Source organism: Anopheles stephensi, chromosome 2 (assembly GCF_013141755.1).
Source record: "Anopheles stephensi strain Indian chromosome 2, UCI_ANSTEP_V1.0, whole genome shotgun sequence".
Taxonomy (NCBI): domain Eukaryota; kingdom Metazoa; phylum Arthropoda; class Insecta; order Diptera; family Culicidae; genus Anopheles; species Anopheles stephensi.
Window position 1 is genome coordinate 29882315 of NC_050202.1, and position 17066 is coordinate 29899380.

Consider the following 17066-nt stretch of genomic DNA (forward strand, 5'->3'; position numbering starts at 1 on the left):
GTCCAACAGTCACCAACTTTCTGAGGGATCGCCGGGTGTCGTTCGGACGTATGAAATGCAACTTCAACGCATCGAGTCCACCGCCCCACCGGGATCAGTGGACGACGGCACAGCGAGGCCGCCGCACCGTATCGGATGACCACTCACACACCTTACCTTCGTCGATGCACTGCCGCAGGGCGTGTTCCTCCGGCGCCGCCAAACATTCCTGCTCGAAGTCCACCAAATTGGTCGTCCACTCGTTCGCGTACGTCGTGGAGCAGAGGCGCCGGCACCGTACCGATTCGGCCTTCAGGCAGCAGTGCTGCTTGGCCGAATCCATACCGATCTGGTTGATACGTGACACCTCGTTCGAGTCGGCCTGCTGACCGGTGGTCCGCTGCTTGTCGGCCTCCAGGAAACATTTCCACAGCGGCAGGGTTGGCATCAGCGCACCGCAGCCGCCCCGATGCTGCAGCAGATCAATCATTTCCTCCACCGTGTACGGGTCCGTGTCGGAACCGCCGGCGGTAAGCGTTTCGTGACAGACCCGGCGACACTTTGGTTCCGGCGACGCATCACAGCACGGGACATCTGGCAGGGATGGGAAGAATCAGACGATCAGCTAGCTGATGGACGACGAATAGAAGCCCGCCACTTACATCGCTTCAGGTTCCGGTTGAAGGTCACGTCGATAAACCCTTTGATGCACTGCATCACGTTACTGTTGTTGGTACGGCACGCCGTCAGCACCTGTTCGCGCAGCGCCTTCGACGGTGTCTGGTAGCGGTGGAACACTGCCCCGCACGCCTCGAGACACTCGGCCGTCCGGGCACTGCTGCAGCACCGATGCCCGTCCTCCTGACGCTTCAAGCAGCCGTACAGCTGCTGCTCGTCGCTCGCCCGACAGCCCGGGCGCAAATCTTCCCGCGATGACCCCGTGGCACAGACGTGCTGACATCTGACGGACATTGCGAGCGGGCAGCAGATTCGTCCCGGCCAGCTTGCACCGCGCTGGACCGCCACCATCGTCTCGTTCATGCACTGCCAGAAGGGGACCTGCTGCCGGGGACAGTATTTGCGCACGTCCACCAGCTTGGCCTCGCGCGACCCCGGTTCGGAAGCGATGCGTGCCAGTGACAGCTGCGGAAAGCAAGAAAATGCACGTTAAATCGCGTGGCTGTATAAATGCAACTGGAGTTAGTGTCCGACGCACCAGTTCTACACGGGAATTTGGAAGTAAGGCGGTAAATATGTATCTTGTCGCGAGTGGGCTACTCTTGATGGGAGTCGTCGCGTTGACGGTTTGCGCGGAACAGTTGTTATCAGAAGCCGGGTTAAGTGTGCGATCACTTCAAAAGTATGGCCGCCATGTGTGCAATGCTGTTCAGATTAGCGGAGATGTCTTCATTACACCGGCAGCATGCTTAAGCGGAAGTGATCCGGTGGGGATGGAGCTTATCCCAGCAGAAGAGCACTCCAAAGTGACTCACAAGTCTGGGTGCAGTGTGACCAGGTATCAATCCCACCCGAAGTATGTCTTCCTGAGCCACAACGTAGGACTAATGCAGTGCGGTGGACAGACTTTAAGCGTGCCACAAAACATCCCCATACGTGAGAGTAAGAAAGGTGATCGTCTAACACTGGTCGGTGTTAACGAGTCTCTGAAGACGGTGTCCTCCCGGGTGAAAGCCATCGATTGTTTGGTGTGCAAAAAAGAGTACGCCACATTTGACTGTCAGCGGCAGCTCTGTTTAAAAACGACCGGGAAGGTCTTCCAAAAGCTGTCAACGGTTGAGGTAAGTGTCAAGCGATTAAAACAGAGCACGATCCTATATGATTTGCACGTCCCGTTCTAGCAGGGTCTTGCAGGGGCCGGAATATTCACCCAGAATGCCAAGCTGGCCGGTATGCTGTCGTACGGGTTCTCCGCCAATGGTAGCCTCGTGGCGGAAAGAGCGATTTATTATAAACAATTCCTACACAGGACGATGCAAGCATTCACCATCGACAACCGAGTGTGATAGATCAGGTTTGTGGCTAGTGGATCGCTTATTTGGAGCTAGAGTTTGGAGCAGTTGTCCAATAAAACATTATCCCTCTTTATCGCTTGTATTTATTTTTATGTTCCCCGGCGAGCGGGCGTCGACTGTCCGAGGTCGGTCCCCCCAATCAATATTCAGCTAGGTGAGAATTCACTTAATCTTTCCCCGTACGTCGCTCATAAAGTAAAACCCACTCGACTGTACGCAGAAGCAGTTGTGCCACGAAGGAACCACCTTTTCTAGGATAAGAAACACACACACAACGGCACGCAGTCCACCTCTGACGCTGGATGCACCGTCACCGAGCGCCTCTTTATTGCCGTGGTGCTGGTGCAACATTTTACGCGACCGGTTCGGCGACTGTGCCGGTCATAAAGTTGAGCATCGCCATCCGTTCCCTGCCCATCCGTTCCAGCTCGGCGTACAGTGTTGCTTTGAGCTTTCGCCGGAACTGCCAGACCCAAGCGTCTCTGTGCCGTTTGCTTTTCGCAGCCGCAACTGTCGCATCCATCTGCGTTGGGGAGAGAAAAGTTGAGGCAGAAGCGGTTTTTGGCACAAGAATTCATACGGCACCTGCTGAAGACAGTCGGTGTACAGTACGGCCGTGCCGGGTGTGGCCGGACATGGAAGGACACGCCGTATCGCCGACACTTGACACTCGCGGCAAGTTAACGTCCGGCCGGTCGCGGACAGCACGGAGTACGATGCGATAAAGTTGCGTACGGTGCGATCGAGCACGGTTCGGTTGCTGCCGTCCGGAGCGCTGGCCAGCATCATCGGCGGTACACGATGCCGGCAGAGTGGTTGCCGCAAGCTAGCCACCTTTCGACCCAAGCGCTCCCGAACGGACGGTCCCGGTGCAATGTCACCATAAATCATCACAATTTGGTGCTTTCGGTAGGGCCGGACACACTGCGCCTCGGTGACGTACGCCGTTGGGGACAGTTTTATGGCCCAGCAGAGTAATGTCCGGTTGGTGGTGGATGCACGCACTGCAACAAATTCACCCCGAACGGTCAGCCACGGTGTTGGGAGGGCGAGCAGTAGGGGCAGCAACCATCGAACAAACCAACCGACGATGGATGACGGCGCACCGAGGGACATCGTGTCTAGAACGATCGTTAACTAGCGAATGGCGATAAAGTAGTGAGGCTTTTGATATCGAAAGCTAGACAGGATTCTGTACCGAAGCTGTTTCAGACGGTTCGGGAGGGTCGTCGCGGGAGAAAAGGGGTTGATTTATCGACATGCCGAAGGCAAACAGTAATTGCACCGCTGGGTGGACACTTTTAAACCATTTTCACCTTCGGCTGCATCGGGCAATGGGCGAGAAAAGGCAAGCGAGCAAGAAAACACACGCGTAAACAGACGAAGGTTTGCACAGGTTGCGGTAAAAGGTTGACGATGGCCGTACGCTTTTGCATGTGGAATATGCGTTGATTGGTGATCGTTCATTTTTAGTTGCGACCGGTGCGGGGTAACAAGTGATCGCGATCGTTCGCCGTGGCGTGGAACTGGTTCGATTCGGAGTTGGCAGTTTATCGTGGGGTTTGTGGGAAGATTTTGGGAAAGTTTTGGCATTTTGAGTTATATTTTTTTGTCCCTTTTTGCAGCTTTATCTTCCAGTGGTTGATGGTGGTAAGACGTCTTGGGAAGAGTTTTTAATATCAACTGATTAAAATTCAATGACTTATTATCTAAGTGTTTGAACAAGTGAACAAGGTATTTTTTTAAAACTATTTTAAATAAAATATTGTATTCAATGAACACATGCTGTAATTACTCTAAGCAAAATCAAGCTTTTTGAGCTCGAGTTTTCAGCATCGCCAGTCTTCATACGGCAGGTCCGGGGTTCGAATCCCACCTGGGTCGTTCCCCAATGACTGACTATCCAATTATGCGGTATCAGTCAATCTAGTAAGCCAGAAATGGTCGGCATGACTTTAACAGGTCGTTAGGCCAAGAAATAGAAGAAGAAGAAGAAGAAGAAGAAGGAAAGCAAACTCTACTATGATTTGTAAATCAATTTCGAGGACATTCCACAAGTTTACTGTCTTTTTCTTAGATTTCCTGACAATATAACCTCAAGCAATCTTTACGTGTTTCTTTTGGAGCTAGTCGATTTTAATAACACGTGCCAGAGCAATATAGTTAAAAATCCTGCGTATTGGTATTGCATCGGTTCACTGTCATAATGGGATTTGAAACCGGTCCCATCGTGTTTGTAGTAGTAAGAATTGCTACCACTAAACCAACGTGCCTCTCCGGGCAAGGCCTGCTAAGCGTTCGTATAGTGTTGCGTTTAACTGTAACACCAGTTAAGCTCTGACACTGGCAGAGAAGGCTATGGAGGCTTTATGCGACTCCATATAAATTAAACAGCTAGCGGTATCCATGTATGTAATTGCCATGGAAATTTCATGCAAATAAAACCTTGTTTTGTTAACAAAAAGGTCTCCGATAACGTTTAGCTTACCTAACTTACCTAACCTAACATAGCGAAACCTGAACGAATGGGAGCTCACACCTAGCAATCGTAAACATTTTACATTATAGTACCTGTCACTTCGGTAAGAGGTTTGGTGTTTCTTTTCCAGCTTAATGACGCAAAGGTTGTGTAGGAATTTCCCTAGTCCCAATTTGAAGTGGAATGCATCAGTAATCCGCAGCTACGAAATCAATGGTGATGATCTCTCACACAACGGCAAGGATCGTGTAGGTTTTTGTCGCCATAATCCCTACCATCTCTCTGCAAACGTATATTATCGTCAATCTCAACTATCTGACCGATACCGTGTAGTCGGTTTGGTTTGGTTTGTACATTGGTTGATCAAGTCCTGTAAAGGCCCTCAAGGAAGTTGAAGGCCTCTAAAATATCGAATATGTTGAATGGGTCTGAGTCAGTGGCCAAGTGACTACGTCCGAGTCTGATCTACAATAGACGATCACTGGAGCTAGGGGTCCTCTAAGATTTCGAAGCTTTCAGGAATACAGGACCAGCCTGCTTATAGGCATATAGTACCAGACTGTTCATAGGAACCCCAAGCATCTGACTAACTGGGGGGAATACTATTGATTGTAAGATGGGTTAGTTGAGGTTCGAGTATTCTTGACTAGGTCCTTTGATTCTAGCAATTGATATCAAATCCCAATCCCAAGCTCCTCTCTACTAATGCTGAATGTTATATCAAAGTTTTCTGCTTTGTGCGTCGGTTGTTTACAACCAATATTTATTTCAACTAGTTAATTTGCCAGTTAATTTGCGGGGCGGTCCGGTGGCCGAGGCGACAGCGGCGCCGGTCTTCACACGGCAGGGCCGGGGTTCAAATCCCATCCAGACCGCCTCCTCGTACGTAATGCTGACTACTTTAGTACGGGTAAAACTAAGTCACAGAAAGCCAGAAATAGCAGGCCGAGACCTCTCGAGGTTGTAGTGCCAAGGAAGAAGAAGAAGAAGAATTTGCCAGGACCCGGTTACAGGACTGAATTCCGGGGATTACTTGTACTCTAAGTGGTCTGAAAAGTGACTGTTCTTCAAAATTAGCATCACAGAAAAATAATTGAGCAAATGTCGAAATGTGGGAAAAGCAACACTACCTACTCAACGGTACAGAGCTCTCTGGATGCGATAGTTACATACACAACCTCCTATTGCAGCCATAAACCCATCTTGACGAATCGGGTAATTTGAGCCCAACTTTGGAAGTAAATCGAAAGCATTATTTGTACTACAAGCTGCCGTAAAGCAACTGTTGCTGCATGGACTGGTGAGAGATTAATTGGTCCACTATTGCAGCACACCAAGCAAGAGCTTCTTCTGATAATATATGCATCTTCTAATAAGATATGCAGTTATGAAACCTGTAAGAGTCTTGGTAGCTTTTAAATATTATCAGCATTTAAGACGTTATTTTAAACATTTCATTAAAATCTGCACAAACACGAGGGTCTTTACATTATGGTAAACGGGAATTAGGCCTCTTCACTGATACTCGATAAAAGCAATAGAAGTCCTTGCCAACAGGATCCAGACCATTGAACATTGACTAACGACCTGCATGTGTTTTTTTTTTACTCGGTGCGAACGGCATGGCCGTACGTCTTATACTGATATCATATTTCATTGCAAAACATATGTTATGAGCGACACAAAAAATCTGATATCCCATCCTTCCTCTTTCTAGGCCATAAGCAAAATCTCCTAGGCAATTTAATTAGAATAAAAATTCCACCGAACAAAACATTACCATAAATCTAAGGCAACACTATCACAAACTCCGAACCTGCTCCATCCAAGGCCTGGATCTGGTTTTCCTGCTGTTTGCCATACATTTCCGCCAGCTTAATTGCAATCCGTTCGGTGGGCCAAACACCCCGGGCGAACGCAGCCTTCCATGTGTTAATTAATTGGTAGCTGCACCATTAAACCGTCATCGGGAGCGTTTTCACGTACGGTTGAGCGTTCCCGGCCGCTTGGAAGCCCACGCAGCGGGTCGTACGCACGCATCCCGTGCAAGATGCGCTCAATTTACGCCGGTTTCGTCCTGCGTGAAGCTGACGGGTGACAAATATAGCGGTGGTGTTTCGATTAGGAAACGGATCATGATTGCGCTAATGAATCAATCTTCACAAACCTCGTGGCGTGAGTGGTCTTGCGCTTCACCCGACACGCAGCAGATAGGAAGAAAGTTCTACCGTAGAACGTGCGTTCCCACAACGGGCAGGCCATCATTTACTGTTGCATATGTATTAATTACCGTCCGCTACGTTTGCAATAAAAACTCGCGCCACGACCTACGACGCAAAGTTCGGGGTCTCGAAAGTTGGACTCCGAGAACCTGTTGACCAAAAATTATATTCCATCGCCGTAGCTGTTGCGCTATCAAGTTTCTCAGCCTTCGTTCGCCAGATTAACTAATTGTGACGCACCGTGGTCACCCTTTCACCTGACCTGACCCGTTTGTCCACCACGCTCGATTCCAACACCGTGTGTCCGGGGCGACAGTTAATTAAAATTCAAAATTATTCCAAACAACAAACCGATCCGTTCATTGTGAGTTTCGGCTGTGAAGGAGAAGTAAAACTCTCGTTGAAAGTCATGGGAAGAAAAAAAGCGGATCTTAATCTCGACAGGATGTCAACCGCGTGTGAGCTTCACCGCACCGGCGGTCGGTTGAAGGTTGCATCGAGCCCGCTTGAGGTATTCGAGGTTTGGAATTTGGGTGGAGACGAGAGAGCGAGAGAGAGAGAGAGAGAGAGAGAGAGAGAGAGATCGGATGAAGGAATAGAAGGTCAAAATTATGCTTCATAATTTATTGCTGAAAGTTTGTTGGGTTCTTCGGTGGGACACATTCCAGATGGTGAGTGGAAGCAGTGTAAAGCGTAAGCAAACAGAAACCGAACCAGCAACGTAATCGAAACCGCACAGCTTTTGTACGGGGTGTGTGACAAGCAAAAAAAATGGAAGCATCCGAACCAAACCTTTAGCAATGGGAGAGTAACCGATTGATGGTGAATTTATGTTCAAAGTGTTGGTATAAGTTTAAACATTGATTACGGACACCAATAAAGTTGCAAATTTGTTGTACATGTTTAAAAGATTCCACTATTTAATTGCAAAGTTCCATAACCGAGTGGTTCGAAATAGTATTAAAGTTTTGATCCATTTTTTACTCTTTCGTACGTATCTCTGAATTGCAGTGAAACTTTTTTTTTGGACTCTTTACCGATGATGCTATTAAAAAATCATGAACGACCCAGTGGTATTGCGCGCTGGTCTCTCATACAGCTGAAACCGGTATCCAATCTCAGCCGGACAGTCTCCTCAGAGTAGAATCAAGTCAAGAGAGCCAAAAATGGCGAGCGAGGACCTCTGGGATAACAATATCAAAGAACATGAAGATAGTATTAGCTAGAGTAGTATTAGATACAGGCTATCAAATGATTTAACAAAAAATAAATATTTTAACCAGATAAGTCTAACTTATCAATCTGGCGCTAGAGAGAGTCATCCGCGACTCGGAGGTGGAAACTTCGGGGACCATCTTCTATAATTCAATCCAGATCCTGGCATACGCTGATTACAAAGACATCATTGGTTCGAGGCTCTCCTACGTGCCACAAGCTTACCACAGGATCGAGCGTGCGGCACAGAACCTCGGGTTGAAGATGAACGAGGCGAAAATCAGAGGTGATCAGAGGGATATGTGACTTCGAAGTCGTCCAAAACGTCACCTATCTGGGGTCAAAAGTCAGCACCGACAAAAACATTGATGTTGAGTTACGCGCAAGGGTGCTGGCTGCCAACCGGTCATACTACAGCCTGAGGAAACTTCTCCACTCTAAATATCTGTCGCGACGGACGAAGCTGGGACTGTACAGAACATTTATAGTCACAATAATACACCTCTGATACATGGAACTTTGTTCAAAACTGACGAAACCCTCTTATCAGCGTTCGAGAGGAAGATGCTCAGAAAGATTTTTGGCCCCGAGTCGCTAAAATGACGAGCTCTATGAGCTGTACCTTACCTAACCTACCTTATGGTCTGCGGGCCCGATGCAGCCTTCTAGTCCTTTCAATCCGACCCGTAAAGGCCTTTTAGAATAATCTACTACTTTTCAGTAGGTTTCGTTATTGTTAAACATGCAATGCGAATTTCGATGACTTAGTCTGGTATTTGAAAACAGACTTCGAATTTGGTAGACTTCAGCGATCGAGCTTGCTCTCATTTTCGAATGAAAAGGTGCATTAGCAGGTAATATTATCGTTATTGGGAATAGACCAGTCCACATGAGGTTCACCAAATTGCTAGGTCCGCCTCAAAAACCTACCAATCGACTATGCATCTTAAGACCGCCAACAAGCGATTACTTTCCAGGACGATGAAGTCAACATGACCATCGAACGAGATTCAGCTCGACTTATGCGTCCTCTTAACAGTCAGGAGACAAGTTTGACATCTCAAACGCAGCCCACCAAGCAAAGTCTATTCGCATCTGATCTCCTGTCCGAGAATCAAAGTGGGTTAGACGCCACTGATTTAAAAGATTTTGTATACGAAGATCCTGGGCATCTATCTATCTTTCCTTGAAATCCATCGTTAGTTGAGCATCATGAATTGATTTGATGCAGCTATGACCAAAGCAAATAGTCGAGGAGTTGGAATTGAAGATTTGTTCCTCCTGTGAGTTTTATCCTTAACCGCAGCCGTATTAAATATTGTGACGAATCATGATCGCGGGATATTACAACCGTTTTGGATTTTACAACCGGAAATCTTTACACTGCTGAAGAAACCATAGCAGAAGGCTGATAGAGAGGATAGATTCTGAGCACCGAACAGCGTTGCACAGTAACTCTCCAAACGCTACAAGAATTCACCGAGAAAATCGAGCCTTTATAGCCTGGTCGAGGATCGAGGCCTTATGGTCGTAAAACTTTGAATATACTGGACAAGATGGACAGCTTGTTTTGAAGGACAAACCTCTATCGAATGCCTTAACCCAATTATTCTGAAGCAAAAGGGGGAAGCAACGTGTCGTTAGTGCCTCTCAAAGGTCCAGCTAACTGCCGACAGGATACACAAGATTCAGTACATTTGCTGCAGTATTCGTTCGATAATAAATTTACAAATCCACTTAGATTAGAAAGATAGTTAATTAGCTTTGATTGCTGTGCTCATATAGCATTGGATTAAGGCTCGCATCACTGCCTAAAAAGCTATGCAGAGTGTCTGATATCCTTGTCGTTAGACTCACTACTTCATACGTTGAAAATGTTCCAACTTTGTTTACTAAGCACATCCGAAAGAATCATCAAACTATTTTATTAGCCTGTTGACGCCCTAAATAAACTCTTCCAATCGATTACTTCTCTTTCCGCTTTTCGTTGGAATTTCGCGAAGAGCTAATCTCAGTTTATGGGAAGTGGCTCAACTTCAACGGGGCCGATTGGGTGCAGCAAGCAACGAAAAATAAACCAATAAAGCTGTCTCGCGTAATCGAAGCGGTCAATGATACAACAACGTTAAAAATGATGGTTTTAATAAGCAAAAGCCATTTGAGGAACAGACATTACCCCGATCGGCATGCAACAGTAAGCCAACCGATCCAATGCAACGCCAATAAGCGCCTATCGTAAAGAGTATCGTATAAAACATTAACGCTGATGACTGTCCATCGCCACCGCCGCCGTATGATATTCAAATGAGCCAAAGACTAACCTCAAAAATTTTGCATTCAATTATCTTGCCTTTCTGTTGTTGTTGCGTTTGTTTTGTTTGTATTTGCTTAAAGCGTCAAGAAAAAAACACCGTTGCCAAACTCCGCCTATGGAAGAGCCGATTTATCGACGGTACAGGAAGGGCACGAAGATCAAGATAATCGAACAGAAGACTCCCGTGGATTTAACAAAACTAAGATGGTGGAAACAAAGAAAACTGTGTGTTGTGATTGTTTCGACCAAGAAGACGGGTCCGCCACCAGCGGGGGAACGGTTCGAAATACCGAGAACGCTACTCGTCCCCCCTTAAAAAAACAACATCGGAACACATCCAAAGCAAACAGCATAGAAATAAAAGTCTATCGAAATAAATCATACTTCATGCGGTACATAGGCTGCCAAATTCCAAGAATCCGTTGGACAGCGCGCCGGGAAAGGCTTGCTTGCTTGCCCAAGTTTATGAATAAAATTTCGTTTTATTTTCATTATCTGTCAGCCTGCCTGTTCTTGGTTATTCAATTTGCCCCGAATGCCACCGAACGCCCGGCACGCAACGGCATTCATTTGCATTCGCGATGTGGGAATCGGGATTTGAAATTGGGAAAATTAATAAAATGACAGATGGTTCATTCAGCGATAATGACATCCCAAAACTGACACCAGCGAACGGGACGGATCGTACAGCGAAGGTAAGGCACGCAGACACAGGGGCCATATAGCGAACCCGCCCCATACGGATGCTAAGTAAGACATTTACCGAAAGCCGTACGTCGTACGGGGCGATATCTTGATCCAACGTTGACTTCGATCGATCATTTCTACCACGGCGCAATGATCGCGCATGATCATGCGTGGCTCTTGGTGCGACCCAACCGCTCGGAAGTAGGGATGCATATGGGTAACGGGTAGAAAGGTTGGGGGTTTTGATTGATACTTACATTTTCACAGGCCGCCTTGCAGGATCCCTGAACCTCGGAGCAACATCGGAAGACATCTGCGGAATATGCGAGAGAGAGAGAGAGAAGGAAGCGAACAGATTAGATACGAGATATATGCTCGTAAGGTATCGGAAACCGCCTTGAACCGGGGTCGGAAAGATAAAGCAACATGACAGGCGCAGATGAACGGATAATGAATTAAACGCGGCAGGCGACAGCGAACAATCTCCCAAGGAACATGTACACGTCTCCCTTCTGGACGGATGCATTCCCGTGATGGTGCACTTTCGTCCCAGTGCGATGCCGAAGTGAACGTGGGCATAGGGATTCATGTTAAATCGAGCAAGAATGGTGTGGGGAATTTATTATGCAAATGTTGTGCCCTACCCCGAATCCCGGTATCATGCTGGGTGCCAGCCCAGAATCAATTATGAGAGGCTTGAGCAAAAGCTCGAGGCAGGCACACAACACTCAGGGTTGGGGCTCGGTAAGGCGAACCGACAGCTCCGTGGACTTTTCTCACCTGCTGGTAAATCCGATTGACGGTGCAGGGCTGAGAACTGTTCATTGTACCGTGAAAGTTTTAAGTTGGGAAGTTGTGTGATTTATCGCTCTTTAGGCAAAGATGGTTCCTGTTGCAAGTTGCGAGAAAAAAAAGGTTGGAGATAATTGTGAACGCAAATTTTAATCTCTGCTGGCTGCTAAGAACCCGGTTTTGGTTTTATTAAGTAATGGGTGAATGTTTATATTAAAGTCAAGCGCCACCAACACGCCTAGGCAAGTACGTATCTTGGTAGTGTGATAAGATGAATGACAGAAGAAAACGTGCCCTGAATGCCGGTGAGAACGGTATTCTTGGAAAGGTTCGACTCACATTACTAAACACAGGTTTCATGAGGTGTGTTCTATTGTGGTACGTTAAGAGCTTTTCGGTGGCTTGATGGTGGCGTCTCATTCATTTTTTCCGATTATCCCTACATTCTCCAGGATGGGTATCATGTGACAAGAAGGTAGATGTTTTGTCGGAATGAGTATATCTACTGCAATGGAACAGTTATGCGTGTGCGTTTTTTTAAACTAAAGTACAATCTACACTGATAACACTTTCCATAGCTACACCTATGATTTTTATTTTTTGAATACTTTTTTTCAAATGAAGCTTAAATTACTACAATTACTTACACAATTAGAATTGCTCTTTATTGGCACTACAACCTTGAAAGATCTCGACCTTCCATTTCTGCCTTTCTTAGACTTGAAAATAGTCAGCTTTGCGTACGAGGAGGTGGTCTGGATGGAATTATTCAAGTTTAAACCTAATAATATGAAAAAATATTTTCTACAGCTCTACGATTATTGCTGTGCATGTTTTTTTCTTCAAGTTTCGATTTTTTTACATTCGTTCTATTATAATACACTCGAATAGAAAAATGAATAGTATTTGCGAGAGAAATATCGAAAATTATTTGTTCGAATTTTATTTGTTAAAAACTTCTCGAAAAACAGCTAAAAAATTCGTTTAGAAATACATTTCCTTCGACGGCAGTGGGGCTCCAATCACTAGTTTTAGCGTCTCGTTTCGTTTTGAAAAAAAAACCATGGAAAATTTAAATGTTACAACGAACCCTGTTCTAAACCTATTCAATATCATCATAATTAATATAGCAATACGTTTAGGCTGTATGGCAATAAATAAAAATTAATACGGTCAGGTTGATCTATGAGATTAAAAAATATCATAATTATTAAAACAAATATTTGAGAATCGGTTTGGTTCCTTCCTTGCAATTGACCGTAAATTACTCAGTTTGACTGTTCAGAGATAAATTGTTTTTATGATAGACTTCTTCTTCTTCTTCCTTGGCACTACAACCTCGAGCGGTCTTGGCCTGCCATTTCTGGCTTCCTGTGACTTGATTATACCCGTAGTAAAGTAGTCAGCCCTGCGTACGGGAAGGCGGTCCGGATGGGATTTGAACTCCGGTGCTGCTGTGTGAAGACCGACGCCGCAGTCACCTCGGCCACCGGACCGACCCCTACGATGATAGACTGTCAGTTCAAAATAAATAAATAAAAGATAAAAAACCCGTAGAAAGGCATTCAATGAGCGTGGCCAAAATGCCTCTAGAAAATGGCATTAATTAAATGGCACTTTAGTTTAGGAAAAAAAGTTTTAAGAAATTTATAAAAAAAGACATTGCGGCATCGGACTGTCAAAATTAGGAAATAAAAATAAATTAGAAAATTTTATAAAATGATGACCATCAGTATAAAAAAGGAATGCAATAGCATGTAAATACAAGGTGTATCTATAGGAAGTGTTATCAGTGTATTATCAATTACTGAAACCTCTCCCCTATCGGCTCCTATCGTCAGACATTTAAACTTGATTCTTTTCCATCTTGCCGTGTAAGTGACCAAGAAGATACAGGGGAAAGGTTTAACCAGCATCATGTCCTAACGTTACAAAACTCCATTATTTGCTTGTTACAACTTCTTAAAGGTCTGGAACTACTACGGGAGTCCTATCAACTCTAAAACGATTGAGAGCCTTAGTCCACCAGTCCGCTGTTCGTTTGGACAGCCTTAAGAAGAAAGGTGATTCAGTTAATAGAATCATGATTCAGTTAATAGAATTAGTTGTAGCAATGTCCTCTACATTGTCCTTACTTGCACTGGAGCTTATAAACATTTGTGCTGATTTTTCTTTCAAATATGATTTAAAGATTCACAAAAGCTTGAGATATTTTATAATTTGCTAGGTTCGATGGTTTAGATGGTGATTAATAGAGACTTTAAAACTCTGCACACTGCGTTCGTTCCTAGAAGAGCCCATAACTCAGAGGTATTATGAGTACAGGGTACTTCAATGATCCTTGATGTTTGAGGTATTTTCCCTCAGTTGATGCTACCCAGTCTGAATTAGTCCTACAACCCTACATAATTGGGTCTTGGTTTCTTGAGGTTGTCACCATCATTTTCATTTCTGCCTAGAATAGTCCATCCAAACCCTGGGCTGAGCCGGTCTGTACACTAAAAGAGTTCAAGACTCTGACTTAGCTTCAGCAAACATCAAGTACTCTTAATTCGTGCTAATGAACAAAGCGAGAACGTAAGGCGCGACGTGTCGTCGGCTTATTCATTAGAACATTTCATTTCTAGGAACAAATTAAGCCGTAAGTGTATGAACGCACTCCAAAAAGCAGATAAAAGAAACTTATGTCCCTATCATCTGTTTGATGTCGGTACACCACAAATAAACACGCTTAATCATGGATTCATAGCTTCAGCATGCCGGCTCGGCATTCTTTGCTACCACGTGTGATTACCGCTTCCAGACCCAAAAAAAAGTTAAACAAAAACCGAAAGAGCAAGTGAGCAAAAGAGCATAACAACGATCACTTCCAATGTTTCGGTTTCCGTTTCACGAAACGATCACCCTCAACACCGCAAAACACGGGAAAGCGTCAAGCGTACACGGGGGCAAATCTAATTTTAGTTTGTCCTCCGTCAGTCGGCATCACCGTTCATCATCTATCATCACACACTCTTCGCACCACTCGGACAGGTTCTTGGCCTAGTTCGTGGGGGCAATGGCAGCGGTGCGGAGTTTTCCGCTTTCCACTTCGCCCGTCGGGGATGTCGCTGCGCTGAATGTCTTGTGCGAAATGTGTCCCCATTCTGGGTCCCGGCACAGACACTCAACGCATGTGTGCCGCGCGTAGGACAGCTCCGGGGGGACATTTCGTTTGATTGCCATCTTGAAGAAGGTGTGAAAATACAGCCCAACAAAGGATGGTTTGTTGTGTTGGAGTGTCACACTTGTGCGTCTCTGGTGACCTCCATATATATGTTTCTTCCCTCAGTTTTCATTGTGGATTTGGTGAAAGTTGAGCTATTTTTAGCAAGTCATAGGAAGAACATAACTCAATGTTGATTGCTTGCCTCTGGAACCAAAACAAATACCAAATGTCTAGACGAACCATTTTTTATGATCTTCTCCAGTGTTTCAAGATCCGCTTTAATGTTTCGTTACCGGCAGTGCAAGAACTTCTGCCCATACCTTGGGCACTTATGTCAGTTTCCTGTCCCAAGTTTCACAGAGCAAAAACACCCCATAACTCCTATCACGTGCCTTTTGGAGGTGTGTAAGCTTAGGTGTATTACATCAGCTCGTTGATGTATGCTTTCTTTACTTTCACAGCGCTGGGAACGCGATAGAGCAAAAACAAAAAACGTTCGCCACCATGCAAAACGTGCCCATCTTTCGGGAGCGCAACACCTGCCAACAGGGCGATGCGTATAAAAGCTCACGCGGCCCTGCAACCCCGTATCATAACACCTCTCCAGTGCATTGGAATACACCTGAGTGCCAACATGAAGCAGCTGGTGTGCGTAGTAATTGTGGCCCTGGTGGCACCGCACCTGATTGCCGGTGACTGTGACACCAAGGGTGTCATCATCGAGAAGAGCTTCCTGCAGTCGGTGCACGACTGTACCGAGTATCTGCAGATCCCGAAGGAGCGGTTGATGCAGTACATGGCGAACGAGTTCCCGCCCGACGACGAGACCAAGTGTTTGCTGTTCTGTGTCGGAGTGGATCTCGGCTGGTGGAACAATACGTGCGGGCTGCGGGTACCGTCGATCGTGAGCTACTTCCAGCCGGTGCAGGGTGACAAGCAGTACGAGAAGCGCACCAAGGAATGTCTGGAACGGCGGGTGGGAGCGATCGAGTCACCGAACAGCTGCTGCCAGGCGTACGAAACCTTCCAGTGTTACTTCCAGGAGTTTGGAAACCTGGTCACCTGCCCGCAGTACGTGCGCCTGACGAAGCTACAGGCAACGCAGGCCGCACTGGACTGTTTGACCATGCTGCGCTATCCGGAAGATTTGCTGAAGGTGTACGCGAGCGGAAAGGTAGAGGATTCACCCGAAACTCGCTGTCTGTATCATTGTATCGATCTGCGGACAGGGCTGTACAATCAGAACGGCATATGTCTGACGGCATTCTTCATCCGAGATGGCGACTATAACGATCTACGGTATTTGAGCCGGGAAACGAAGGCTTGTCGGGATCGTATCCGCCAGTCTGGATGTGATAAATGCACCGAGGTGTACAACACGCACCGGGAGTGTTTGAGTGGGTTGGGAGAGGAGGGCTACACGTCCGGTATCATTACTGCGGCGGCTAAGATTGCACTGACGAACCTTGGTGTGGGCTGTACCTCGGAGCCCAAGTCCTGTGTGACGCATCCGCCATACCATCCGACCCAACCGCCGTGCCATCCGACCCATCCGCCCACCAAGCCTACGTACGCACCGAAAGTGTATCCGAGCACCAAGCCACCCTGCTCGGTGTGTAACAACCGGCACGAAACGGTGAAAGCATATCCTTCGCCAGCGGCCAGCGTTGTGCCGGCAGTGGCACTGTCCTATCCGAAACCATCGTCACCGGCGGGCAGCAAGTGCTGCATGGGACAGGTTTATAATCTGCCGTTTATCGCCTACAAAGCACCGTCGTGTTCGTGCAGCCGGTGCGCAGCTCGGCAACACTAGCAGGGGCAGATTACGAGCAGACATGGAGGATATAGGTTGAAACCTCCAAAAGGCGTGCAAGACACACTCGCGAGTCTTTGCTGCTAGGGATAATTTATTAAAAAGAACTACTTTTATATGAAAGCAAAATAATAAAATGGAAAAAATATCATCGAATGTACTTAGTATCTCTCTCAATCTCTCTCTCTCTCTCTTTTTGCTCTTCGATCTCTTCTTGGCCATGCCTGCCATTTCTGGTTTACTAGATTTAATATGATATCACGTAGTTGGATAGTCAGTCCTCAGTACGGGGGAACGGTCCCGGTTGGACTGATAGCCTCGAGA

The 17066-nt window shown here is 46.4% G+C and overlaps 3 protein-coding genes across 5 annotated transcripts in view; 1 reads left to right on the top strand and 2 right to left on the bottom strand.

The window, feature by feature from the left end:
• The window catches only part of LOC118503416 (reversion-inducing cysteine-rich protein with Kazal motifs), a 46944-nt gene that overhangs the window by 2690 nt on the left and 27188 nt on the right, over positions 1-17066 (bottom strand). For both annotated transcript variants that reach the window (XM_036036651.1, XM_036036652.1), the window contains exons 3-5: positions 11187-11242; positions 642-1122; positions 157-573 (exon numbers count right to left, since the gene is read on the bottom strand). In XM_036036651.1, coding sequence (XP_035892544.1) covers positions 157-573; positions 642-1122; positions 11187-11242 — 954 coding nt within the window. The remainder of the gene's footprint in view (positions 1-156; positions 574-641; positions 1123-11186; positions 11243-17066) is intronic.
• LOC118503420 lies at positions 1122-2085 on the top strand. Of its 2 annotated transcripts, none has more exons than XM_036036655.1 (2): positions 1122-1778; positions 1839-2085. In XM_036036655.1, exons 1-2 carry the CDS (start codon positions 1140-1142, stop codon positions 2001-2003), a joined length of 804 nt encoding a protein of 267 aa, XP_035892548.1. In that variant the 5' UTR covers positions 1122-1139; the 3' UTR covers positions 2004-2085. The 2 variants fall into 2 exon arrangements, with proteins under 2 accessions (XP_035892548.1, XP_035892549.1); XM_036036656.1 differs by having other exon boundaries at positions 1151-1778; positions 1842-2085.
• Positions 2079-3288, bottom strand: LOC118503421. The gene is made up of 3 exons (XM_036036658.1): positions 3211-3288; positions 2598-3149; positions 2079-2535 (listed from the first exon to the last, which is right to left on the bottom strand). Exons 1-3 carry the CDS (start codon positions 3271-3273, stop codon positions 2365-2367), a joined length of 786 nt encoding a protein of 261 aa, XP_035892551.1. The 5' UTR covers positions 3274-3288; the 3' UTR covers positions 2079-2364.

Excerpts from the sequence above, each read along its gene's own strand:
- LOC118503420 (XM_036036655.1), top strand. The coding sequence starts at position 1,140 with ATGCACGTTAAATCGCGTGGCTGTATAAATGCAACTGGAGTTAGTGTC. Across the intron at positions 1,779-1,838 it reads AAAAGCTGTCAACGGTTGAG|CAGGGTCTTGCAGGGGCCGG; the intron begins GTAAGTGTCAAG and ends GTCCCGTTCTAG.
- LOC118503421 (XM_036036658.1), bottom strand. The coding sequence starts at position 3,273 with ATGTCGATAAATCAACCCCTTTTCTCCCGCGACGACCCTCCCGAACCG. Across the intron at positions 3,150-3,210 it reads AACCGTCTGAAACAGCTTCG|TTAACGATCGTTCTAGACAC; the intron begins GTACAGAATCCT and ends GCCATTCGCTAG. Across the intron at positions 2,536-2,597 it reads ACACCGACTGTCTTCAGCAG|ATGGATGCGACAGTTGCGGC; the intron begins GTGCCGTATGAA and ends TCCCCAACGCAG.